This window comes from Perca flavescens, chromosome 14 (assembly GCF_004354835.1).
Source record: "Perca flavescens isolate YP-PL-M2 chromosome 14, PFLA_1.0, whole genome shotgun sequence".
NCBI lineage: Eukaryota > Metazoa > Chordata > Actinopteri > Perciformes > Percidae > Perca > Perca flavescens.
In genome coordinates, this window is record NC_041344.1 from 21,202,693 (window position 1) to 21,229,846 (window position 27,154).

General features: G+C 39.6%; 4 protein-coding genes across 6 annotated transcripts; 2 read left to right on the forward strand and 2 right to left on the reverse strand.

The window, feature by feature from the left end:
* Nucleotides 1–40: 40 nt before the first annotated feature.
* Nucleotides 41–2,810, reverse strand: npy (neuropeptide Y). Its single transcript, XM_028597382.1, has 4 exons — nt 2,682–2,810; nt 2,187–2,374; nt 457–546; nt 41–348 (listed from the first exon to the last, which is right to left on the reverse strand). The coding sequence occupies exons 2-4, from the start codon at nt 2,372–2,374 to the stop codon at nt 327–329; spliced, it is 300 nt and encodes a 99-aa protein (XP_028453183.1). The 5' UTR covers nt 2,682–2,810; the 3' UTR covers nt 41–326.
* Nucleotides 2,811–12,360: 9,550 nt separating this feature from the next.
* Nucleotides 12,361–15,922, reverse strand: fam221a (family with sequence similarity 221 member A). 2 transcript variants are annotated; one of them, XM_028598396.1, is made up of 6 exons: nt 15,691–15,922; nt 14,821–14,994; nt 14,517–14,707; nt 14,342–14,415; nt 14,045–14,177; nt 12,361–12,577 (listed from the first exon to the last, which is right to left on the reverse strand). In XM_028598396.1, coding segments are annotated over exons 1-6 (687 nt in total). In that variant the 5' UTR covers nt 15,693–15,922; the 3' UTR covers nt 12,361–12,464. The 2 variants fall into 2 exon arrangements, with proteins under 2 accessions (XP_028454197.1, XP_028454195.1); XM_028598394.1 differs by lacking the exon at nt 15,691–15,922 and adding an exon at nt 15,272–15,684.
* ccdc126 (coiled-coil domain containing 126) lies at nt 15,492–19,809 on the forward strand. The gene is made up of 3 exons (XM_028598397.1): nt 15,492–16,072; nt 18,008–18,729; nt 18,912–19,809. Exons 2-3 carry the CDS (start codon nt 18,492–18,494, stop codon nt 19,160–19,162), a joined length of 489 nt encoding a protein of 162 aa, XP_028454198.1. The 5' UTR covers nt 15,492–16,072; nt 18,008–18,491; the 3' UTR covers nt 19,163–19,809.
* A 1,628-nt stretch (nt 19,810–21,437) lies between these two features.
* On the forward strand, nt 21,438–26,795 carry tra2a (transformer 2 alpha homolog). 2 transcript variants are annotated; one of them, XM_028598262.1, is made up of 9 exons: nt 21,438–21,617; nt 23,115–23,248; nt 23,392–23,557; nt 24,081–24,137; nt 24,825–25,013; nt 25,372–25,487; nt 25,810–25,944; nt 26,019–26,089; nt 26,257–26,795. In XM_028598262.1, the coding sequence occupies exons 1-9, from the start codon at nt 21,582–21,584 to the stop codon at nt 26,265–26,267; spliced, it is 915 nt and encodes a 304-aa protein (XP_028454063.1). In that variant the 5' UTR covers nt 21,438–21,581; the 3' UTR covers nt 26,268–26,795. The 2 variants fall into 2 exon arrangements, with proteins under 2 accessions (XP_028454063.1, XP_028454064.1); XM_028598263.1 differs by having other exon boundaries at nt 25,810–25,938.
* The last annotated feature ends 359 nt before the right edge of the window (nt 26,796–27,154 follow it).

Genomic DNA, 27,154 nt, shown 5'->3' on the forward strand with positions numbered 1-27,154 from the left:
TAACATTTCTTCAAACAATTAATCTTTAATAGCACAATTATACAATACCATCAACATGCCCTCCCCCACTTTACTTTTATGTTTCACAGATGATAACTCTGAATAAACTATTTACAATTTTATGGCACATACTATAAGCAGTTGTGACTATAGCTGATGGATAAGTAGGAGGGGTTGAATATACGTGGCGGCTCATAAAGGTAGAAGGGGAAGAAGCAGGGTGGTCATTTGGTGGTGTAGAAGGGTATGTAGTGACAGCTGTGTAGAGGCCAAAATGTCAGTGGCGGTGTGGCAGCAGTGAGGTGGAGCCAACTCTGATGACAGCATCACCACAATGATGGGTCATATCTGGTGAAAGAGAAGCACAGGACAAGGTCAGCTTCCAGTGAGAGTTACAACCAAGTAGAGCTCTTATATTCACACTTTTACACACCACACACACACACAAACACACACCTTGACTGTGGGAGCGTGTCTGTGCTTTCCTTCAACAGCAGCTCTGAGACCAGTGTGTCCAGAATCTCAGGACTGGACCTCTTTCCATACCTGAGATACAGAAAGAGACAGACAGACAGGCAGTCAGACAGGTGGACATTTAAATGGTTTGGACCTTTCGGCTGTCAAATGAAAAAAAACATCACAGAGAGAGACCTTGGGTGTATTGAGCACAGGGAAATAAATAACAGAACCTATTACTCTGCATGTCCTTTTGGTCATAAGTCCAATTATAAGCTTAGCGAAATGTGAACACTGCCAGACCGAGACCCTGCAGGGGCAGACAGGAGTTGCATCGCAGGTGGTCATATTTCCTTTTCCCTCCCTTAGATGATAAGCTGTGCTGGCGTGCTTGTTCCCCTGGGTGGCTAATCGCCTGTAGCCGGCATGCAAGTCCCTAACATTCAGAGGAAAGCTGAAAACTGTGGGTGATTGGACACACCATGCTGTCTGTGGCAGTCATTTCTCCTCAGGTGTTTTATTTATTTATTTATTTTTTTGCAGATGGTAATTGGGCAGCGGGTGTTCCCTGTTCTGTAACATGATGTGAAAAGCTGCAGACAGGCTGGCAGCTCCAACAGGCACAACTTTAGGTGGACTTTGTTTGATTTGCACTTTATTGTCAGATTTTTTTTCCCTGCTGGACTGTTGGCCTGTTGGATTACATACCTATTATATATACACATTGCTACATATGTTGATATATTCTGTTATATGTTACTTACTATATTACACTTCATATATTATACTATACTACACCAATACTGTCTTTTATACTGTTATATTTGATACCCTTTTCTATTCCATCCTATTGTGTTAAATTATAGTAATACCTTTCACATTATACTATTTACATATACGTAGATATTATATCCTTTAACAATTTATCATTTTACACTAGATTATGCTAATGTGTTTTGAAGTTTCTATATTATAGTTGTATTAAATCTCTATATTAATAGAGACAAACACTAAGTGCCATTATTTAATCAAATCATCAGTCTGGTACATTGGTAATAGACTTAATGACTCTGCTGCTATTAATCACCACTGTCACTTTACCACTGTGACTTTACCTTGCGATGTTTGTCTTCATATATTGTTGTATAGTTTTTCTATTTTTTGTTTTATTCTTATTTTAGTTTAGTTTTTTATGAACCTCTTATTTATTATTTTACTTTCTCAATTAGCTGTACTATTGCTGTCTTTGTGCTACTGTAACAACTGAATTTTACCTCTGGGGATCAAGAAAGGTTTATGTTAGCAGTCAGAAAATGCCAAATGTTGAGGAAACATTAAATATATTATTTTGTTTGTGTGAGTCTTACAGACACGATGATAAACAACCATCAAAATTAAAATCTTGCATACCTACTCAGCAGAACTGGGAATTGGTAGTATTTAAGGCTATGGGAGAAAATGGCGTAAGTGTAAGAATATACTAACGCATCACTGAACTTACAAGCATGTTTTATCTGAAAACAGTCATCTCATTATACTCAATGGACAGAATAATATAAACTAGAATAAAGTAGCAGCCAGTGGACAAATATTACCAATCCAGTCATTTGAGAACAACACATGTATTGTAAGTATTCCCTGTAACCAGTTTAAACCTGTAAACAAATGAACTCCAGCTCTGTCAATTTCTGCTCTATATTCTTGCAAAGAGGTGTAATCTGTCCGCCTACCTCTGTCTTGTGATCAGGTTGATGTAGTGTCTCAGGGCTGAGTAGTACTTGGCCAGGTCCTCCGCCGGGGCGTCATCCCCGGGGTTCTCCGGTTTCACCGGGTATCCCTCCGTCAGGGCGCCCAGGCAGAGCAGCGCCCACACCAGAAACCCCAGGGTCCCCAGCCAGCTCATCAAGTTAGGATGCATCTGACCGAGCAAAAACAATACAACTGTGTTAGTCAACGCCAGATCACTGGACACTTCCACTGTGCTTTAAATGTCCGTTTTTAATGAATTGTTACAATGTATTGACCTAAGGTTTATCACGGAAGCCATTGCTTGTGGAATACTTTTTTTGTTGTTTTTAAAAACACTTCCAAACATAATTGTATTGGATAATATAACCTAGACCTTTGCAGCTGCATAGCCAGCATGACAATCATCAACATACTTTTAATAAGTTACATAACAATATTAGTCAAGGTTTTTGTAAATCAAATATCAAGGTACTTACATTTCCCAGAGGATAGAGGGAGATTTTCGGCTGTCCTGAGGCGTATCTTCTGCTCTACTGGGCGCTTGGTGCGCGCTGGGTTTTATATGTGTTCGCCAGACACGCTACAGAAAAACGCGTCACAGCTGCGTTCCGTTTAGCGCGAGTCTCTGCCTCTCTTCGCGTGAACGTCACTGGTGATGCTATCATTAGTGTGCTTAAGAAAAAGCTGTTTAAATTAATTTGCATGACGTACAAATAACAATACAAACTAAAACTATAGTGAGTTAATAATTATTTTTCCAAATAAGTCAAAAGGGATTAGGGACGAAGTCCTTTTTTTAATGCTACAATCACGTTAGGAGACTAACCAAATAAGACTAATTTTCATATAGAAACGTTACATGGCTATTGCAGTAACAATAACGGCATAGCAAGTCTGATAAGTTCACTAAAAAGTCACTGGGAAGCATCTGATTAACAATATTCCCTTTGGAAATATTACTAAACTAAGTTACTGTGTTGTTAATGTAACAAACATATTTTATGTCTCAAATGCAGGTGTGTGTGTGTGTGTACGTAAACAGGCACACACACGGTTGGCACATATACACCCTCTTAATAACTGTGGCATTCAAACACACTGTCAAACAGATTGAGACACACATGCAAAGTGTGATGTTTTGGTGTTTATGAGGCTTCTCTATGATGAAGGTGATACATTATTTTACAATCAAGTAGTGATTCTTCTGCAAAATGGGATCAATAATCCCATCTGAAGTCACAAAAGATTGGCAGTAATGTGACACCGTGGGCACACTTCAAATTAATCCTCCTCACCAAAAGAAGCTCCAACGAGGACGCCTCGGGTGATCTGGAATAAAAAGATTTCAAACAGACTCACACGTACAGTACATGAGCCCTTTTTTGACACGCTGTTCGACTGAATCATTCCAATTTCGTTTTGCAGTTCATTCCATCAGGAAAGAGAGACTGGGACATCAACGTGAACAAAAGGCCTAAATATGAATATCAAGACACGTCAGTCAAAGAAGAGCCCAATTTCCAAGAAACCTACTTAATAAGAAAACCCAAATAGCACTTCAAATGAAACTGTATCACCAAGTGCTTCATTTACCTCCTATTCATAATCCTTTTGTATACCGGCTCGCAGCCATATAATCTATAAAAATCAGTATTCTTCAGCAGTGCTGCGCAGAGGATGTGTTAAGGGCTTTTTGTATAACACAGGATGTTAAGAGGGAGATGAGGAATGAGACACAAGTGAGAGAACATGGAGCACAAAGTCATGACGGAATCATAATGATCGCAAGCAGGAATTAGAACTTCTAGTCCTCTTCAGGGGATACACACATGCACACACACGCACACTCAGTGGCTCACTTCAATAGCTACCTTTTTTTAAGCAAACAGCTTGCTCCTATGTAAATGTCTGATATTATAGCTATGTGAATGAGGCAGATGTATAAAGCACGTAGACTAAGTTGAGAGGTCAGTTAATGTTTGCTCAAACATCAGACTGAGTAAAGTGACTCATTATGATCATTAGGGATCAATTCATCAACTCCAGTGTTTTGATCACAGGCGACATCTTAAGATTTGAAGTGAAAACTCTGACCTGCTGGTGGCACTTACAGTAAAAGTCCCAGGAGCACCGAAGTCAGTAGGATTCATCTTCTGGGAACATCATCGCACTCCATCCAATAGTTGTTGAGATATTTCAGTCTGGACCACAGTGGAAGGCCGATCGTCCAACCTACATTGTTATCCCAAGAGCCACGATGCTAGCATGGCTAAATGGAGTGAAAATTGCCTGACGAAACCTTGTTTCTATGTTGATGATAGGGTCAGAATTTGGCATAAACAACCTAAACCCATGGAACATGTCTGGTGTCATCAGTACAGACTGTTGCAGGTGTTTTCTGTCCTGGCTCCGAAATGGTGGAACGAGCTCCCCGTTGACATCAGTACAGCTGAAAGTCTACACATCTTCTGCCACAGGTTAAAAAAACATCTCTTCCGATTGCACCTTGGCTAAGAATATGATGGTTATATAAAATAATTCAATACATTGAACGTACATGTTGCATTTACATGTGGCACTTTGTAGTTTGGCTTATTGAAAGCTCATGTGCGTCTATGTGATTCTTGCTGTTCTGAGTTTGTACCTTCATGGTGGAATGCACTTATTGGAAGTCGCTTAGGATAAAAGCTTTAGCTAAATGAAATGTAATGTAATGGTTGGGAAATTTTTGGGGGGCTTCTCCTCAGTGTCACCTAAATACTGTTGTGTATTCCTTCATTGTCAAAGTTCACCTTTTCAGTAATGCTTACAGCAAAATAATGCACCATTGACTCAAAAGGGTTCCACCAAAGTAATTAATCGCACAATTCTCTTATAGCCCTTGCTTGCTCTTGATCTCAACCTTTGGTGGAACTAAATGTTAACAAGATAGTGGATGAATCCCAAACTAAATATGCTTTTCACACAGCGGATTAAGAAACACACACAGACAAAGCCACGTCTTTAGGGATGCATTTTTAGCTTTTTGAACAGCATGCTTCCCTACTACCAGGAGCCAAACAGCCTTTAGACAGTCAGAAAGAGAAGCTTAGTAGATAGTTAAACTTTGGAAAAATAAAACAAATCATGAACACAGAAACACAACTCTTCATGCTAGTGCTGCTTCTGCAGATCACATCACATCCTCTACAATGCATTTTACACTGTGAGACCTAGTTGGGTCTTACCCGTTAAAGTATTGAAAGCGAGTTAAAAATATGCAAACAACAAACAGTAATAAAATATAATCAACAAAATCAACGTGGGACCATGGAGTTGGAAGATGCTTTTCCCTAAGACGTTGCTTGTTTGCAGCTTTATTCTCAGTTAAGCTATCACTGCACATACAGTGGATAAGTCTATGCTTGGGGTAGTATCAGTCTCAGCCAGTATTCTATTCATTAAATATTTATAACATGTTCTATAATTAAAATTTCTCTGACAACCAGGTCAGATTTTTGGAAATATCCACTGGATTTTTGTGCAGCACAAAAGAGGAAGAGGGCGCCGTTCTTCCAGCTCAAAGGAAGACAAATGGCAGATGTGGCAGGGCAAATAGAGTTCATATATATAATATAAAAGCTACCAATCATCTCCAGTACAGTCCCGGTTGTTTACGCTAATCAGAATACCCCCAATTAATTTAACAATATGCTGCTTTAAATGTAGCACCTTTAGGTAAGTGGTGTGTAAAAGAATTTCTTGGTTTGTCGTTATCAGAAATCATTTCTATGGAGAACAAGTCCTTAAGAGATCAAACTGTTTAAATGCAAATTGGTTTTCCCTTCCTTCCATCAGCCTCCTGGTTTGGACAATAAGTTCTCTCCAAGATTTGTTGAGATGAAAAGGCCTGTAATTTTCCGCTGCTGTGAATCACACTTTTCAAATTTACAGTCCCTATCAGGCAGTTGCATGTAAACGGTCTGGGAAGACAAGTGAAAAAAGGCAACATCTCATACAACTTTGGTACTTTCTTGGCTATTACACCTCTTTTGCACACGTCTGACGTCTGACATCGAAATTGCTACTTTCTACTTCGCTATCGTGCTATGGTGGACAATGTGTTACTTCGGGTAAGCAAGCACTACTATTACTTAGATGGAGCATCGACAGACCCCCGATTGGCTACGTGGGCCGCAGCTGCAAACTGAAAGTGATTTTAATAAAGAGGTCCTTATATTAGGTTCATATTTAAGGGATGTTGATATTTAATGACAGCCTTCATTATCAATTACTGAACCATATAACATCTCCGAGAACACAAGCTTTCCTCCACTCTCAGTTCAGAGAAAGTACAATACTGACAACTGCTCAATGAGCAAATAACAAGAAAGTATGCCCTTTGTCATTTGTTCTTCTATCGCTCTAATTAAGTCACCCTATCTACTCAAAGTGTTTACCTGTCTTTACCTCTTCTTTCAATGTTCCTTGCGGTTTTCTGTGATCTGTGTGTGTCTGTGTATAAATGTGTCCCTGCCACATCTGTTCCTGAGGTGAACGCAGCACAAAGAGTGACATCATAAGGTCTTTAGATTGACAGATGAATAGACAGGTCTAGCCATCACGCTGTGACAGGTTGGTTTGGCTCAGGTGTGCAGGTCAGAGTCCTGAGTCTTGATATTAGGAAATCTGATGAAAGCTGTAACCATGCCAAAGGGCACTACACGTTATTTTAATAACTGTTGTGACCTATGCAAGAACAGTCTAGATGTGTCACTGTTATGTCAGTGTGTCTGCATGTTTGTTGAACTTTAAAAAAAAAGAAATTTCAAATGCTAATCAAGCTTATAGAAGTGCTGTTTATCAAAAATAATTACGAGTGCTCTGTATTCATATTCAATTGATTTTACCTGTGTAACTTTTATGTTTTCATTTAGTGGTATTTCTTGCAATAGGGATGCATTATTTTTTGAGTTGAAAACATTTAAAATGGGTGACCTCCAGTAAACATTACTATAAACTACAAAATCAGTGTTGAATTGCTGACTATCCTTAGAGGTTATGACGGATGCAGTGTCTAAATACAGCACTTCTGAATTAAAAAGAAGACATTAAAGGTCCCATGACATGGTGCTCTTTGGATGCTTTTATATAGGCCTTAGTGGTCCCCTAATACTGTATCCGAAGTCTCTTTCCCGAAATTCAGCCTTGGTGCAGAATTACAGCCACTAGAGCCAATTCTGTGTCTGTAGCTATTGAGGAGGAGAGGGGGGGGGAGCAAGGTAGACGGCAAAGTGGCGGTGTGGTCTTGACCAACTGCCACTTTGCTTGTTTGAAAGCCATGATGTCTCTCTCTCTCTCATGGGTGGGCCTAATTCTCTGGGTGGGCAAAGCAGAGAAATGGGAGGTAACCTTGCTCCTTATGACCTCATAGGGAGCAAGATTCCAGATCGGCCCATCTGAGCTTTCATTTTCTCAAAGGCAGAGCAGGATACCCAGGGCTCGGTTTACACTTATCGCCATTTCTAGCCACTTGGGGACCATAGGCAGGCTGGGGGATTGCATGTTAATGTTAAAAAACCTCATAAAGTGAAATTTTCATGTCATGGGACCTTTAACCTATGTATTATGCAATACAAAGACAAAACAAAACTGAAAAACATTTTAAAAACCTCATTTAACAGGCTTTAATGGTTTATCTGTGTTTTAAGCCCACAACGTCTCAATGTCTAGGCACTAGGATTAGGCAATGGTTATGGTTAGGTGCCTTGAAGTCAACGGTCGCAGCGCTGCCTGGAAGGAGACTTTGGGGACTTAAAACACCATCAAGCACTTTAATGTCTTCAAACACAAGACAAATTAAGAAAGACATCAAAATGCCCAAGTCACTGTTGTGGTTTAATAAGTATTTTAATATGTCTGCTGAATACCTTTTTGACAGACCTTTTTCAGCTATTTACCATACTGTAGCTCTGTAGAGTGTGATAACTACTGGCACAGCCATGTTAAAAAACATTACCAGCATGTTAGACACCATGCTAGATGCAGGCTTCACCGACGAGGAGCCTGATAATGGAGGGTAAATGTATGATTTTAGGCAGTCTGGTTAATGCATTAGAAAGCAGTTGAAAGCGTGGATTCTCAAGAGGGTGCCACATTCATGAAAGAACACATTTTCCACATGGCTGTCAATCAGCCATTGAGTGTGTCCAATCACTTATTTTGCAAATTAAAGGCATTTCTAGATTGAATGGTATTATTCAAGTGCATAATGCTGAATTACTGTGAGCACAAGCAGTTACACACAAGGACATAGAACTCACAAGGAGCACACTACACTCTACAGCTACTACAGGGACATTTTAATAACAAGTGCAGTATTGTAATTAGGAATAGCTTTGTAAGGTTCAAGTCATAAGCAATGTATTATTGCTTTACTGATCAGAATTGTATGGTGTTTAAGATCCTTTAAATTAAGCCCAGGTCAAAAATGATTCTTGAGACAAGAAGGATATTATTAACCATAATCGCGATTTATGACCATCATTTGTTTTGGCCTGACATAACAGCCAAGGCACAAAGTTTAAAGTGCTTTAAAGGTGCTGTAGGTAGGTAGGACTGCAAAGATCCAGGACTTAGCCCAAAAATTTGAACATCAACAACTTCTCAGTCCTTCCCCCCAAAGCCCAAAACAGTCTCCTAAGCCACTCCCCCCACAAGGGAGAATGAATGTGTGTGCATGAGCAGTGATTGACATCACTGTGATTGTTTCCCCCTCTTCTGAAAAGCATAATAATAACTTGATCTATAACAGCAGGGCTTACTGTAACATGAAACCCCTACAACCCTTTGTTATTGACTTGGTCCTTTTAATATATGACAACTTATAGACCCTTTACAAGTGCCTTATTGCTAAGTGGCACAGATAACACTGCTCTATACATACAAGAATTATAATCACTAATTCCCCTCTGTCAAACATACAGTATGCCATGTGCGGCTGCATGTGCTTAAACACACTTTTGTTAGTCAAACATTACTATTGATTTAACCCAGTTATACAACATCCCATTCTGTCTGTTATTACTGTGCTTTTTGAAAAAGCAAATCTATTTCTCACGACTCGCTCTCCATCCCCCTTCTGGAGTCTGTCGACACCGGAGGGGATCGAAGCAGAGCCTCTATGAAGTCGCTGCACTGTCAATTTCCCACTGTTTCTACTACAAAAGAGAGGCAACACACACACACACACGTCCAATGTGTCCAATGTGTCAAAGTAATACATAGGATTGTGCTTCGCTTTTAGGAGGTTGTGATGGGTTTTTTGTTCTTCTTAGAAACAGAACAAGCTGTATTTTGTTCAAGTAAAATCTGTCCTAAATAGAAATCAGGCTGATTCTCCTGATAATCAGTACATGGAGGACAAAAAAATATTCTGAGACTGTGAAAATCTCAGTTGATAGCATAGAGGTCCATTTTTTAATGAAATGCTGATATAAAGTTTGGCTACCACAACAAGCTGACAGTAGAGTAGACCTTAAGTGAATCAATGGATGTCCATATACAGTATTATTATATGTGAACAATAATTATTAAAATAAAAACAAATGTTTACACACATTTGGAAATAGTATTGTGTTCCCACGGGATAAATCATGCTTGTATTAATTATTCTGTTAATAAGGTACTGTAAATTAAACGTCCTAAAACATTATGTAACCTTTGAGTCATTCAGATATGTACTTAGGCCTATTTCTTAACTTTTTTTTTTTTTTTTTACCTGCAATAGCCTAACAGATTTAATTTTTGCCACTTGGGGAAACATCACCTTATAAAGTTAATATCGCAAACATGCTAGCAAACTGTTGCCTGTTTACAAATCAAGTAAACAGAGTAACAGTGTCCATTCACTCTCTTTTAGCTCTGTTTTAGGTCTCCACCACCTGTTCCTGCGGGAACGATCTGGCTCTTTAACTGCTAAACATAGATTTTGTGCTATATCTATGCTGCTAAATGCTTCACTACGTCCACTAGCTAGCCGCAAACCTCTAGCGCCTTGTCTTTGGTGCAGGGCAGGTAGTGACTAAGCATTTCTCTAAAAACAAAAAAACGCTTCTTGATGCATCAGAACGGTGGAGTTGGGTGATCATTATCACTACGAGGGAATAAAAGCAAAGGGTCAGATACCCAATAGATGTTTTGCATTTCAGAAATTCTATGTCAAGCTGTATTTTCCCTCTGAAAAGGGACGTTTCTGACTGAAAGTTTCAAGTGATTTGTCAGTAACTGTCACTCTGTTGTGTCTCTCATGCGCACCTGAGTTTTTGTTACCGCTCTCTCTCTCTCTCTCTCTCTCTCTCTCTCTCTCTCTCTCTCTCTCTCTCTCTCTCTCTCTCTGTGGGGAAATTAGGGAGTGTGTTCTTTGTCTCAGTGTGTGCTTACCGTAACTGTCACTGGGGTGATTAAGTGTTTCCTTGCGCAGTAATTGCCAATTTAATCATCTGTGATCGTGCCCTGATTTGCAGTGTCGGATCTGTCAGTCAAGCTGGGCGTGGTTTCCATGGGGATAAGGGAAGTGCAGTAGTCATTCCCTTCAACCACTGGCCAAAGTTAATTACCTGTAGCCTCCTAAACAAGGTTGCTATGGGAAGACAATTTCCCTAAATTGTAATTGTGCCAGACTAATGTGTCGGGCCTTTACCTATTAAATTAATTTGGGTTTTCTCTGTAAGAAAAAAAAAACAGGTCAAGTGTTTTTTTCTTAAAGGATGCTTGATTCTAGGAGTCAACAAAACACTTCTGTAGAGTAAAGGGGGAACATGATTGGTTTAAAGTGTGTATGTGCTGCAAATGTGTGTGTACATACTTTATCTTGTGGCAACCTGATACCATGGTCATCGCAGATACAGGCTGAATCTGAAGTATTAGCTTTCAGATGGGACCCCTTTAACTTCCTCTTCAGCCCCCCAGGCTGCATGCAGAGACCCAGGTGCATCCATGCCACCCTTCAGATGTAGCCCTACTTCCTTTCCCTCAAGACCACCTGTTCAGCTCACTAACACACACACACACACACACACACACACACACACACACACACACACACACACACACACACACACACAGTTCCCTCAGGTAATATTTACATTACGATTACGATACAGGTGACTTGAGATGCACTGGCCAGCACCAGGGTAGATGCTGATCCAGTATGACTTGCCGTCCTCAGGGTGTAAACATTTGAGTGGGAGTAAATTCTCATTTAGATCCAAATTAATTTTATTTCTCAGTTAAAGACGTTAGAAAGTAGGCTGCCAATGGAGAAAACATGACCTCCTTCAATCTCCATTCACAGCGTGGATTAAATCAGCTCTCATCACTGCTGATCTGCCGTGACGAATGGGATTAATCAATCGGAGACAGTACATCTATCTGCAAATTAAAAACGCTGCTCATCACTGAACACGTAGCTCCATGGTTCTGGTGTTATTTTGGTGACATGGTGAGTGGGCGGCCTTCTCTCAATAAGAGAACATCAATCATACAAACCTCAGATGTGTAAACTGACCGGTTTATGGAACGTGTATCAAGAAAGAAAATGCAAGGCTAAAAAAAAAGAGCAATAAATAAAAGTATGGGTTAGTTAGGGTATCAAATATATCTGTGAAGAATTAAATAGTAGAGATGACTACATGTTAAACTGGGTATGACCTAGTAATTCAATATATTTACCCTGAAAACTCAAAAGTTTAAAAGAACTCATTCTGAAAGTGTTTGGATTTGATATACTTAATCTCAAAACCTATGTTTTTTTATCACACAGATACATGTGTGAGTTTATGCATTGGTATTTCTACAGCTCATGTGGCAGCCAGAACACACAAAAAACACAAATAAGATCTCCTAACTGTGCTTAGGAATTATTTCATTATTTTCAGGCTGTCAAACTGTGATGTGTCTTAAAATTTAACAAACGGCCGTGTCAAACTTCATCATCATAGTAATGCTCCCACATTAGATCCATATGTCAGTTAATTGTTTAGTTGTGAAGAGGGATTTAATCACTACTGTTGCTGACAGTTGATTATTCCCGTAAGTCACGCCACTGACAAAGACAGACACTTCACTGAAAAAGAAAATAGTTTAGCTGTGAAACAATCAAAAAAGAAATAAATGTGACAGATCAGAAGATATGTATGATTTATTAGATATTGTAAATGTTGTCCAGTATTTATTTAATGGATGGTTTGACAGTTGGACTCTGAGAAGATGGTTGCATTTCACTGTTTTTTGGTCGCTCTCTTACAATGAATAGAGCTAGGTGCTTTAGTAGACGTTTCTTTGATGCTTGATGCGGAGCATCTCTGCTGGCAGCCATCTTCTCTGTCTTGATCTGAAAAACACACGGCAGAGATTATGAACACCATGTGATGGGTACCAGCAGTGGAGGTTGTGTACCTTATAGGCAAGAAACTTAATTTACTGAAATAAAAAAAAAAAAAAATCTCTTTTGTGAATTAAATACACCAGGATCTGATAATGTTAATATTGTTAAAAGTAAAGGCTTATATTTTATACAATGCACTTACAGTATCTGCAGTCACTGATGAACATAACATTTATTTATCACAAATAAACTCAAACTTCTTATTCCCAATTAAGGATAAAACCATATATTGAGTGATAACTTTATAATAGAAGTTATGGTGGCATTTGAACGTGAGATTTCAAACTCTTAACTTAGTACCACTGTGTGCGCAAAGTATACTAAATCGTGGAGTAATCAGTCAAAAGAATATTAAATCACACGTAATTAACTACACATAAATGGGTAAAAAATGGGTAATTAATGTTGCACATTCATACATTAATTACATTTCCAAGTTTTTCAGAGGAGGTGAAATGAATTCTTAAAAGCTGCAGAAGTCAAGACTTATTAGGGCTGCTCGATGGAAAAAAAAATAATAGTTACAATTATTTTGGTTAATATTTATCACAATTACTAAATGACTTTTAGAAGGATGTTGCATTTACTGAACCTAAAAAACAGTTAAACAAATCTTTTCCTGTTCAACTTTTTGAACTCCCCTTCACAACACAAGACAAAATGAGAGTTCACTTGTAAAATGTAATGTGCAAAATAGTCGTTTTTCTCAATTATATTGTTTTTGTCATTGTTAGGAGTCAAAGTCGAAATCAAGATAAAAATTTGATTAAGTGCACAGGCCTGGGACTTATATAATTCCCAAACTCCATTGATTACACTGTCAAATTATAATTAAATGTTCTCCTTACATGTAAACTTTGTGTATGTCAGTTAAGGACCAATGTGCAATCATCCCATACACTAAAGATGTGTTCTAAAAGAAGTAAATCTCAATTAATATTGCAGCACTATGACAATTTTTGCATCCCGAAGAGCTCTTCTACAAATGTAGTCTGGCTGAGAAATCATTGTGTTAATGAAATCTAACAGATCCACTATACACATTTGATCTGAACAAATCCCTACTCTGCACACTTGGTTGTTCAACACTGATGATGTGCTGCTCTTTGCTGCCCTCACATGCCTCTTAAAGGAACTTGCTTCACCTTTAGTGCAATGCATGCACACGTCCCACATCGGCTAACAAAGGCTGAATCACTAAAACATTGACTCTGTGAATCAAAGAACGTCTGAGTTGTATTTGTTCTTGCTGCGGCTGTTGTTGCTCCACGTGACTACAAATGCATGGAATTTTCCAGACTCACCCTACAAGGAATAGAGTTGAGCATCTCTCACATGATAGCGTAGCCCCTCTGCTGAAGCTTTCCATTGCAGATTAAATCGTCACATAAGGGCTACATATCTGGTGCTTACCTGAGCTGCTGTCTTCCAAAGCGAGGTAACCATCCAACAAGGAGCTGAAACCTGTGAGCCCGCCCATGGCAGCATAAGGGACATCCCTGCCTATGGGCCTACCACGTGCCTCCCTCTCTAGTTTTGTCTCAACCTGCCAAGAAAATAATGTGATTTGAGTTCAAATTGAGTTCCAAGTGTGCAACTTTATGTAAATCTATCTATATTGTAAGTCTATGTCCAGCACTTGCCTGTTTGTTTGCTATTTTTATTTTTTTTTACACCAAGGACCTACGTTTGAGGTTTGACTCTACTCACTAGGGTCTGATGGGCAGAGCTAGGCTGGCCACACCCACAGATGTAGGGACTCTTGAATCCAGAACAGGACCTGCCTGAAAAATGGATTAGAAAACAAGTATGTGGAAAATCATCTTGAACATTTGTGCTAGAATGGATTGACTACTGTCTTTAAATGTAGTGATTTCAGACTCACACTTTTTGCACAAGTTGCCAGTAGCTTCACTGTGATCCTGAGGATAGTGTTTACACCCACAGCGGACAGGGGTTGGCCCCATCCGGGGAACATACTGGTAGGCAGAACAATGACATCCTCTGACCTGGCATGGTAGGGCCAGGGGTCGTTCAGAGGGAACCACTTCAAAGTCGGTCTTATGTTGCTTATATCTGGAAAAAAATTATATTACTCCCAAATGTGTTTATTTAAGTATATACATGTGTGTGGGGGCGTGTAAGGGATAAGTATATCTGATTTCATGTGTTATTGAGTAATGTGCTACCTGTGTGTACAGAAGCACTGTGTCTCAGGACCAATGAGTTTGCAGTCGATACCTCCTGCAACCCCAAAGCTGACATACAGCCTGTTTTTCACTCGTTGAGGGAGAACCTTCCTCTTGTACTCCTCATATTCCTCTGGAGTGAACAGTTTTCCTCCATCATCATCACCCACAATCCTTAAAAAAAAATAATAAAATAAAATAAAAAATTAAAACTTAGAAAAAGAATATTGTTGGCATGAAAATGTACCGAGCTAACCTGCCTATAACACATGGTTATTGTGTTATTTTAGCATTTGTATTGTTCTTTAACTGTTAACGTTACATTCCTTCCTCTGTTAGCATTGTTAGTTGTCACATGGTAGCTTGATCACAAGTGTTTAAAACCCACATCCCCTCTGGAGATTAGTTAAAGTCAGGAGTTAAAGGCATATCGTCTAACGTTGAGACAAACCTTCTGTACTCCCAGTAGTCATCCACTGCTTGTAAAGCTGATTTATCGAGACATATTGTCTCCATTGCCAAAACTGGAGGCTGTGGGCTTTTTGTCTTCCACAGCTATGAAAACAACTAGCTAGCTAGCTAACGTTACTGTTTACCACAGTAGTTGCCATGGAAATGTTGGTAGACGTCCATCTAACGGCCACAAACCGAACTGCCAGCGTTGGTCTCATTTCCCATAGTCTCTGCCATTCCCTTTCAATGCTTTCAATACGCCGTTTGATTTTTTTCTTTAAGCTTCACTCTTCCCAACAATATGCTTATATATTATATATATCTGCTTTCTTTAGGCTGGGTTATCCTATACAGTTAAGGTTAGCTATTTAATTTCCCCTCACTGGTGTTGAATCGAAAGAGAAGCAGTATACATACATTTCCCATAATTCCGTAGTAATGACGCACGCAGTAGACGTTCAGGGGAACCATGACAGTTTGCACAGTTGCATGCTTGTAACGTTATTCTAGCTACCGACTTTATGACTTGTACTTGCTGTAACCTCGAGACCGTGGATAAGGAAGCCGAAATTACTGTCAGAGTAAACTGACATCTCAACATCAAGCTGGGCAGTTAGCTAATCTTTTTAACGGAGACTGTGGGCTGCTCGAGATATTTCCCCCTGAGACCGCAACGACAGTCCAGGGTTGCCAAACAACAAGCATCATTCAGTGTCAGCCAGAGGTAGCAGCTGGAGCTCTCAAGTCGCCTCGACCCTGTTTCGCTGGAGCTTGTTCATTCCTTCTTCAACACACTGGGGTAAATTCATTTTTTTTCTTCTTACATTTGCAGATAATATTTAGCCTTTTTGTTGACGACGGTCATGTTCGCGCGTTGCGACCTGACATGTCGAGCTAACATGACATTAACGTTAGTGGAGTTGGAAATAGCTTCAACTGAGCTTGAACGGCTGCTAATAATGATTTAAATAATCAATTTTAGGCTACGTCTTGAAGCTAAGCATCCACAAACCAACGTCGTCTGAGTGTAGGTTAGTTAGTTAAATTAATTTGCATGTGAAACTTGACAATTTGCGATTATAATGACAAGTTCACCGGATCAACATGTTTGACAAGTTATTCGTCTGTTTTGTTACTAGCTAGGACTGTGTGTGTTTTGTCCAAGTTACAGAGTCATGCCATCCATACTATCTAAATCTTCATATCTTTTACCTCCTCCACCCTAACATTATTGACATTTCAGTTTGTAGTTTATACTCTGGGGATTAAGTATGTTTCCCAGCATCCTGCCAGCTGTTGAAACCATAGATAGACTGTAAGGTTGAAACACAAGTGACAGCTTTTGTGGTCAATATTTAACCTGTAGATTAGGTATTTTGGCTGACACTGTGTGCCCTATCACTGTCAATCCTCCCATTAGGTATACTATACATAAACAGTCCTCTAAACAAGTGGAACATTGTCCGAAGCCGTTGCCTCTAAATGGTGTGCCTTTCCATGGAACAATGATCAGGCCTGGTGAATAGTATATGACAGGAAAGATGGGACGGTGTCTGTATACCAAAACTCATCTGGTTGTTACCAAGTGTTATGTGATCTGTTGCCTGACATATGGAAGGCACCGAATATCACCTTGAAGGTTTATTTGCCTTGAGGCTGTAATAGCTCACCCTGAACTGTTAACATAGCACATATTATCTGTACTTGATTATGCATAAGGTCCCTATGCATTATGCAGTGTGTGTTTTGTTTTGTTTGGTTGTTTTATTTGAAATGTACAGCCCTTTGGTGAACAGTTAAAACTGGATTTAATATGACTTCTATCACCTTATTATGAAAAAAACAGATTTTATACTTTTTATGTTCAGAATGTGATGCTCAAATATTGTCCAGCTGCTTATTGAGACTAGAAACTAAATGTTGTGTGTGTGTGTGTGTGTGTATATATATATATATACTGGGAAGCATCACTAAACGGATTCTGTTACCTTTCTTTTCATAATTTATTCCCTCAGTCACTGTCCCCTCTCTGACCTCAATAGGAAGTGACACTACCACACCCAAGAAAGAGAGAGCGCGGAGAATGAACTCAGTGACAAAAACTTGCAAAGACTGACAAATGATCACCTAATTTGCCCTGCATGTGCACCACATTTGTCAGTTGAACAGCCCTTGTGGGGGTGGGGATTAGAGAATGAATGCCCTCTGTGCCTCTGTCTGATATCATGAGCTGCAAAGTGGGTCCCATGAAATCTAAACTGGTAATCAGGTTTCTGGGCTAAGAAGTCTGAAAAACATTTGTTGATTTGTTAATGACTGGGCTATTGTGCACCCTGACTAAGAGCAGCAAAGAAATCTGTCTTTAAGAGCTACATAGTTTAGGAAGCCACTTGCAGTGGTGTTTGTGTGTCTGCTGGAACATTTGAGTGCATTTATCCACCCAGAAATCCTCAGTCATTACAAATAAAAACCACAGTGCTAAACTGGACTTTGAAGAAGCTACAGAAAGGCTTGAAGAAGAAATTACCTTTGAGTGAACGGAATGAGTTTCCTTTCCCAATTCATGACATTGCAGCATTGCACTATGGAAATGTTTGCATCATACAATAAAGGAGATTAGAATAATATCTGTTAAATTAATCTCTAAATGTTGGAAATAACTAATGTATGTCCGTTTCTCTCTTTTTGTTAATTCTATCTTTTCTGTCTATCTTTGTACACTTCTCCAACATAGTCAACAATGCCTGCGGACCCCCTGCCTGAACGCCCAGTGTGCATTGGTGATTTGGTGTTAGACATCTTGCAACCACAGCACCTTTCCAAAAACCCCTGACTGACAATTGTCTGTGGGCCTCACCCTACTTCTGGTTCCACTTCCTGGCCCCGCTGCTGTTGTTTAACACTTTCTCATCTCCTCTTAGGAGGGGCAGGATGCCTTTAGTGGTTAGAGAAACGTCTTCGGCTGTATGGGTATAATGCAAGCATGTGTCCTGCTGGACTTTACTTGAGTGAGGCACTAATTCCACACCAGCTCTCAGGAATGCTTTGCAGTGGACTTGGACCTCTGAACTCTCTCTAGATACAGACAGTGGGAAAGAGAATCTCCCTGCAGAAATCAAGTAATTATCACTTTATTGGTATAGCCACAGCCCCCAAAAAAGACCTTCAGCCTCGGACTGAGCCTCTGCAGCTCCCCTCCGCTTCGCCACCGCAGTACCATGCTGGGTGCACTCTTGCGGAGGAACATGACCCAGAAGCTGAGTGTGCTGCTACTGGTATTTGGCCTGGCGTGGGGACTTATGCTGCTGCGCTACACTGTGCAGCAGCCTCGCCATCAGAGCAGCGCCGAGCTACGTGAGCAGATCCTGGAGCTCAGCCGGCGATACGTCAAGGTTCTGACAGAGGAGAACCAGAATGCACCAGGTGGGCCGCAGGGAACGTCCATGGCTGGTTATGGTAAGCAGCAGAATGTTGTGCAATATATGGGGTTAATGCTCTCTTTCCTGCACGTGAAATGAATCACTCCTGTATGACCATTGTGTTTCATAGTTGTGACAAAGCATACTCAAGCGTTGACTTATTTTCTTCCTCGTGTTTGTTTTTCCCTCCTTCTCTTCCTCTCTCACATGCACACATAGCTGATCTGAAGAGGACTATCGCTGTGCTACTGGACGACATTCTGACGCGGCTGGTCAAACTGGAGGGGAAAATCGAGTTGGCAGTCAATGCCTCCTCCACTAACACCTCCCACACAGCAGGGGGCGTTCTTGCCTCTGCTCCCGCTGCCCTACAGAAACCTTTAAAGCAGGAGTCCCCTGGCAGCCACCCAGAGACATCTCGCCTTCACCCACACATCCCTAATAGGCCTCGGCCACATCAAGGAGCATAGTCTTGAAAGATGTATTGATTTATTTTTTATTTTTAGCACATCACACTTTTCCAGCATTTATCACTGATGTCACAACATCAGAGAAATGAAAAGCAATAGTGAGACATATGGACCTCCAGAAACTTCACATTTGGGATGCTTCTTAGAAATGTTCAGCCAACTCAGAGGGAAGAAGGGAGACTTTATGCTCTGTCCTCTCATATGCTGACATTTATTTATTTTTTACCAAGACTATCAAGCACATTTATTTTATTTTTTTTATATTTGCTTTGCTAATTTTATTTGGCTTAGATTTTAGCAATTTTTTTTATAATGCAATATTTGAATCATATGACTGTTAGTAAATTCAGAGAGGTATAAATACTCTTGGAACTGAACCAGATTCTCATACGCTTTATCATAAAAATGGCTTGAAGTGCTCCCCCATCTACATTGTAAACTATTTTACAATACTGCTTCAATATATCAAAATGCTGAACTAAACTGTAGTACACTCGGTGATAGTTAGGAATAGCAGACTGCTATTTATCAGTTTTTAGCTGGTGCAGTTGGTAGTTACTGTATGAAGAAGACTCAGTTACACTTTACTTGAAGGTATCTACATAAGAGTGACATGACACTGTCATGAACGTGTCATAAACATTATAAAGAAGTCATAAACGTTTATGACATAACGCTTCTTTCAGTAAGTGTCATTTGTTTTTTGTCATGACAAGTTATGGTTAGGGTTAAGGTTAGGGTTTATGTGTCATGACAGTGTCATGACAGTGTCATGTAACTCTTATGTAGATACCTTAAAGTAAAATGTTACCGAAGACTACTTTTAGCTTACACATAGTTTTAAGAATAATTAAACGGAATAGATCGCCTGGAAGAGATAATCCAAAGAATGTTATTTGCACTCTATCTGCAGGCAGTACATAATTGTGTATTTACAGTTGCTGCACGACAGTTTGAGGTTTATGCAGAATATGATGGGATGATGCCTATTTGCCACTGTAAACATGAGCGTGTGTGTGCTTTGTCTCAGTTGAAATCGAATGGTTCCCTTGTCCAGTGTTGACACAATGTTTCAACTTAAGTGTGTAGCTGATTGAATGTACTGTGTAGTCAGTCTTAAGCCCTTTAGTGCTGTTAAGATGACTGAGCTACTGCTTACACATGTTCAGGGTTCATGTTGCACTGTGACTCTATAGAGATTTTCTAAAAATACTGGGCTCTTCCAACTATGACTGAAGGGATATTTTTAGGAGGGTGGACGTCAGACTCTGGAATATTCATTCTTCCACCCTTTCTAATTGTCCCGAGTATGGTTTCCATAATACTGAGAAAGTCTGGCGCCTGCACAGAGGAAGAAGATCTATAATTTGCACATCATGATGGTCATTAACATGATGACTTTGTGCGTCAAGTAAGATGGGCAATACTTTCATTGATACTACTTGGGGATTGTATGAGACAAAGTCTATGTGGGTGGCATAATAAAATATGAGGAGAAACATGCTTTATAATGTTGCTTACACATTACAAACTTAAATATACGTGAAGGCCTTTACAAACTGGTTTGTCTGTGTCTGCATTGAGTAATGCCATAACTGTACTTTGATTCATAATGCTAAAGTAGAAAAGATGGTGAGCCAGGCAGCTGCTGTGAGATAGCTTTACTAATAAATTGACCTTATGCTAAGAATTGTCCCCTCGTTTAAATGAATTGTATTGCTATACATACAATGTGTTGGGGGGAATATGACCACACCGCAAAACCCGGAGGGAATTGTTATAATTTACCAGCCAAATCATGTCTTACCCTGGTGGAAAGTAACAAGAACAGCACTGTGCTAAAGTACAATTTCACTCCTACTTAACTGAGTGTTTCTATTTTATGGTAGTTCTAATCCTACTCCACTACATTTACTTGATAGCTGTCAAGTAAAGTAACTATAGTTACTTTGCAGATAAGGATTTTACATAAATGAAAATGGTCAGCTTACAAAATGTGATCCATTCGTACAGATAAAGCTACCAAAAATTATACAGAGTGGTTAAAACTAGCAAAATCTCAACCAGCTTCAACATTGAAATGCTTACTGAATTGTAAGCATAACCCAACTGATTGTGGGGTTATGCTTTTGAAGATTTTGAATGCAGGACTATTACTTGTGATACAGCTACTTCCACTGCTGATCATGGGGGACCATGAAAAAGTTTAGTTTGAGACGTTAGCTACATTTTTGCATTAAGGGGGCGTGGAAGACGAGACAGGACGTGACGACAGATGCTGCAGTACATAAACATATTACCCACCTCCTCACGCGCCATCTTCTAGCTAATAACCGGCCAGGATAAAACTGTTTAAACCTCAGTGAGACTCATTCCTATCAAAAATACTCGGTTGTATGAACTATAACGTTACTGAACAATGAGTGATATTGAGGATGGAAACTATGAAGGACGGGTAAGTAGTTACATCGAATGATCAAATATTTCCCTTTCTTCCTATTCCTTCCGTGTGGCTGTCGATGAAAACCACTAACGTTAATGTATAGCTAACGTTAATGTAACGGCAAACTTTGAGCCAACGCTAAATTAATAGCTTGACGTTGACTTACGTGCTTTGTTTCCTGTGCTATAGAGGCAGAGAAGTGTTCTGGTTTTGTCAACCATGTTTTAGTTTTTACATGAGCGGTTCCCACTCTGCTAGCAGGACTGATCCAACCAGCCTCCTCCACTAGCATGCTAACTATCGTTAGCTTAAAACCACCGCGATTAGACGTCACTATTTGCAAATGTTACTGTTTTTGCTTTGCTAGTTGAACATATTGCACCTGACACATTTGCTTATGAAACTTAATACGAACTGTCTACGACGTTTGTATATCGTCCTTTTGTGCGGATATCACTACTGCAGCCATTCAAGCACATTGGCAACCTGCGTTTTTCAAGCAACCTTGTTTTTCCTGATCTAGCTAGCGTTCAATTTCTTTAGAGGTAACTTAAGTTCAAAGCACCTCTTCCTTCCCTGCTTTCACTCTTATTTTATCAAATTGCTATTCAAATATTGCTAAAACATATCTAAGCTCTTTATTTGTTAGCATGTAAAGTAATTGTTGTAACTTTGCTCATTTGCATACTTTTTGGAATATTTCAACTTTATGTAGCAACAATGTAATTGTACTGCATTCAGTGTTCCTTTTCATTTTATTTAAAATATTCTACTTTTCTTAAACCTATGATCTTAATTTTATTAAATGTTCTTTTTTCATTAAGGTTATTGACCGTGAAGGATTTGAAGAGTTTTATCCAAGAATGATGAAGAAAAATTTCAAGATAAAAGAAGGCTAATGAAAACATGTACAGAGCAGAACATAGAAGTGGAAAGGGAGAAAATGTGACGGAAGAATGGTGTCAGATAGAAGCGCTTGCAGTGTAATGGCTAAAATGAAACTGGTTTCAGTTTGGGTGAAGAGAGGAAAAACAGACCTGGAATCAGAAAATGAGAAAACTGAAAAAAGAAGAACGAAGAAGGATAGAAATCCTGAGAAAAGGGAGTAGCGTAAAGAATCTGGAAGAATGAATGTGTCCCTAGGTTAAGTAAATACACTGTTTGTGTCACAAATGTCTTTTCTTCATGCTCTCTTTATGTAACATGAAAATGCATGTTTTATTTTTCCCTTTATGACCCAGGTGGACATGGAAATAGACCTGTCATGTACATTTGATTTATATGGTTAATTATAGGCCACATTGTAAACAAAGTAGCTATTTATTGGAACTATAGCATTACTAACCCTTTCCTCCTCAGTACATAAGCTGTACAATTTAGACAGGTGTACTGTATGTGTCCAACATACTCTACCACATCTTACTACTCTGTGCTTGATTTGTTTTTCTGTATAAAGAAATGCATGTATTTGTCCATGAGTAAGTTGTTAACATACTTCTGTGGCAATAGGGCTCACGCTCCCCATCTAAATTGGATCGCGGGAGTCCAGATCGGGTAAAGTCGGAGAGCAGGTCCGCCTCCCCAAGCCCAGCCCGGGCCCCCAAACGCTCTGAGTCCAGATCCCGTTCTCGGTCCAAAACTAGGTATGTTGCTGCCATTTTATGATAGCCCATGTGATGCTGTAATTGCATCATATTACATCCAAATAAATGCTCATTGGGGCTGAAATATTCTATAAACTATATGCTTTTCTGTCACTGATTGTCGTCTGTAACATCCTTTTCAGGTCTCATTCTAGGCGGCACTCAAACCGCCGCTATAGCCGCTCACGCTCTCGGTCCTATTCCCGCCGGAGGAAGTCCCGCTCTCGTTCCTACAGTCCCGAGTACCGCCGCAAGAAGAGCCAGAGCACTTCCCCTATGTCGAACCGGCGCCGTCAGACTGGCAGCAGGGTGAGTGTCGAGAGATCTGAAGATGGTGCAAAGTACCTTATGATATAGAAAAGTAAACCACAGGACCTGTTGTGTATGCTCACACACATTTACAAGGTGTTAGTAGTACCTCCTAAACATTCAGATTTTTGAGGAGATTGACTTATTGCAATTCTTAGCCTGTAATTTGTGAGGACATGAGTGTAACTGTATGACCTGTTAGTTAATAGAGTGAATACAAAATGAGTCGTGCTCAAAATGTTTTGGGAAGAGAGATAAATCAGTGGCTATAACAAGCAAAATCGCAAATACCTTTTTTTAAATAGTTTTCATATGGCTTGGAGTTAAATTGTCAAACATATTTACAAGGATTATATGATTTAAGTGACACTTAGTTTAAAGTCAAGATCAATTGAATTTCCCCATTCTTTTATCTGTGTGGAATTGTAATTTTTCAGACAATGTGGTTAATGCTGTGGTAAACCACCATGTAATATCCCCTTATTTGTTTATTAACTTTCCATTCCTTTCATTATATCAACAGAGCCATGACTTCACAAAAGAATCAAACGGTCATGGGGGAGGAGATGCTGATGTTAGGGTATGTGTACCTTCTGACATATCTTTAGCAAGAGCAATGTAATGTTTTTGTGTCATCAAAGGTGCTGCTCCCGGTGTAGTACTGGCTGAGGATAATACAGCGATAAATACAACCTTCTGGAGATCAAATATAACTTTGATTCTTTGTTTTCTTTAGTATTTATCTTAGTGTGTGTCTGTGTTCTATTGCATCAATATTGTGTGTGTATTTCTGAGTTTCATCATGACTAAATAAATAATGGATAACATATATACTAAATATGTATAGGCATACTTCTTGAGTCAATACATTCTAAAACTTTCTTGTAACAAGGTGGCTGATATTTTGCAAGCAAACCGGCTAAGAGAAAATCAAATATGTTTGATAAATTATGTTTTATTCTTGAAAACACTGATGTTTAGTAATACATTAGGCCAGGTAGTATTAAACCGTGAAAAACACATCTAAAGTATATACAATATACAAATATGGTGGTTTTGAAAGGTTTAAAGTATTGTTATTTTTGTGCTACGTTTTGAAGAGAGATTTCTCTACAGTGTGTACACTGCATTAAACATGTACAGTGCTGCGGTGTGCATAAAGAGTCATGTTTTGCATACTAGTAAATGGATTTTGAATGCAAATAAGCAGCCGGTTATACGTGGTAAGCCACACCATTAACTATAACCCTTCTGTTGTCCCTTCCAGGCGAACCCTGACCCCAGCACATGCTTGGGGGTGTTTGGTTTGAGCCTGTACACCACAGAGCGCGACCTGAGGGAGGTGTTTTCCCGCCACGGTCCTCTGGCAGGGGTCAATGTGGTTTACGACCAGCGCACGGGTCGCTCCCGCGGCTTTGCTTTTGTTTACTTCGAGAGAATTGAGGATTCCAAAGAGGTATGTGAATTGTTTTGTGGTGATTTTGTTTATTTATTAAATACCTAAGGATCTTCAGTCCTGGTCCCAGTGACTCCCTTTCTGTCTTGTCATCTGTTTTTATAGTATTAACATGCTGGGTCAAAGGTCCTCTGCTTCAAATAGCCTCTTATTTTTTTAAATGTAGGTGTGATTACATAAGTATGCCACTAGGTGTCTGCCTTGCCACAAATTCCCTCTCCTTGCGGTCATGTATCTCATAGCAAGGGGGTTAGCGAGTGTAATTTAGTTAGGCCTTTGTGATATACATGATTAGTACCAAAAAGCTTACAATAGTCTGATAACATCTTTGTCTTCTCCTCCCTCTTGTATTCCTTAGGCAATGGAGCGAGCCAATGGCATGGAGCTGGACGGGAGGCGCATCAGAGTGGATTATTCCATTACTAAACGTGCTCATACCCCCACACCTGGAATCTACATGGGCCGACCAACTCAGTAAGATCAACTCTAACGTCAAGTCTTGCATATCAGTTTCCTTAACCTCTTGTGTGGAATTGAATATTCATCACATGGTTAAGGTCCTTAAGAAGCCTAAATGTGCATTTGAGCCATCAGGAGAATTTAACAAAGAAACCGGGTTAGATTCTGCGTTAGTTCTGATGTCAGAGCTCACTAATTTTTGTATCTGATCCTGCATCCCTTCTTGAAACACAGCTGTGATTTGTAACAATTTAAATCCGTTTGTACATGGTGCTGTAAATCTCGAGACATGAGACACCTGGACCTCATGGCCTTGTTTTGCTTTTTTTTCCAACAGCAATGGCGGTGGCAGTGGCGGCGGTGGAAGTGGCGGCGGAAGTGGCGGTGGAAGCAGCAGGAGGGGGAGAGACTCTCATTATGACCGTGGCTATGAGCGCTACGACAGATATGACGAGTATGACTATAGGTACAGGTGAGTTATAATTTTTGAGTATAAAGTCACTGTTACATTGTTCCGTGGGAGTAAATACATTTTTCTCTTTGCAGTCGCAGGCGCTCTCCGTCACCCTACTACAGTCGATACAGGTCTCGCTCACGGTCTCGCTCTTACAGCCCACGTAAGTATAAAGAGAAATGCATACAATAGAAAGCTTGCCAAACTGCATCCAGACTGTTGTTAGTATGCATATTTAAACAGATGTAATTATCTTGATCACTGGTGACAGCACATTGAATTTATAAGTAATGTACTTGGACTAATGAATTTTATATTTTCTGTTCGCAGGGCGATATTAAGTTTCTTCTTTCAACATTCAGCTTCCCTCCAATAATTGACGGTGTGTGTGATTCATCAAGGTGTTTCTGAGGGGAACATTTTGGATTAGCATGTCTATATCAACAGAACTCTTACGTTTGAGATGGTTCTTGTTTACATGCAATAGATGTCTTAAGTTTTAGACGTTTTGATGCATCCATGTTGAGTTTGAGCAAAGAAGTCTGCAACTGTTGCTTTAGACTTGCATCCTTCCTTCCATTTTTCATTTTCTGCAGCAATGATACCCTTTTCTTTTCTCTACCTGTTAAGTGATTGTTAAACGATATTCCTGATCCCTTGTCATGATAAATAATGGTGACATTTGATTTTACAACCTGTATTAAATAAATGTATCAGTCCAGTAAATCACAGCTTGATCTCAATGTTACCTAGCACTAACTGAGTTTACTGGTGAGTAGCAGGTAACAGGCTGTAAAACGGAGTGTTACCAGAAATAGGTGGTTGGTTCTTTTGCTCACATTCATTCTTTTTTTTTTTTTTTTTTTTTTTTTTTTTTTTAAGTCAAGGAAGTCATCATTTGAGTTTCTCCAGAGAGTTTTATTATCATGTATTACATTTTGTATTGTTTCTTTGTATGGAAATACAAATATATGAAAACTCCAGAGTTTGTGATTTAATGCGCATGAAATTGAAATCGGGCTTTGGTCGCATCGGTGGGAGATAATGCTTTAAATTGAGTGGGTGAGGTGGGAAAACGCGCTGGGAGAGTTTCACAGAACAGGACCAGTGCCAAGACATTGTCCATGATAAGTTTATGTTCACACAAATTTAAAGTCGTTGATCTGGAGCCACTCAAACTACAATAGATTATCCAAAAGTCGAGTTTTCTCTCATTCAGGTTAACACC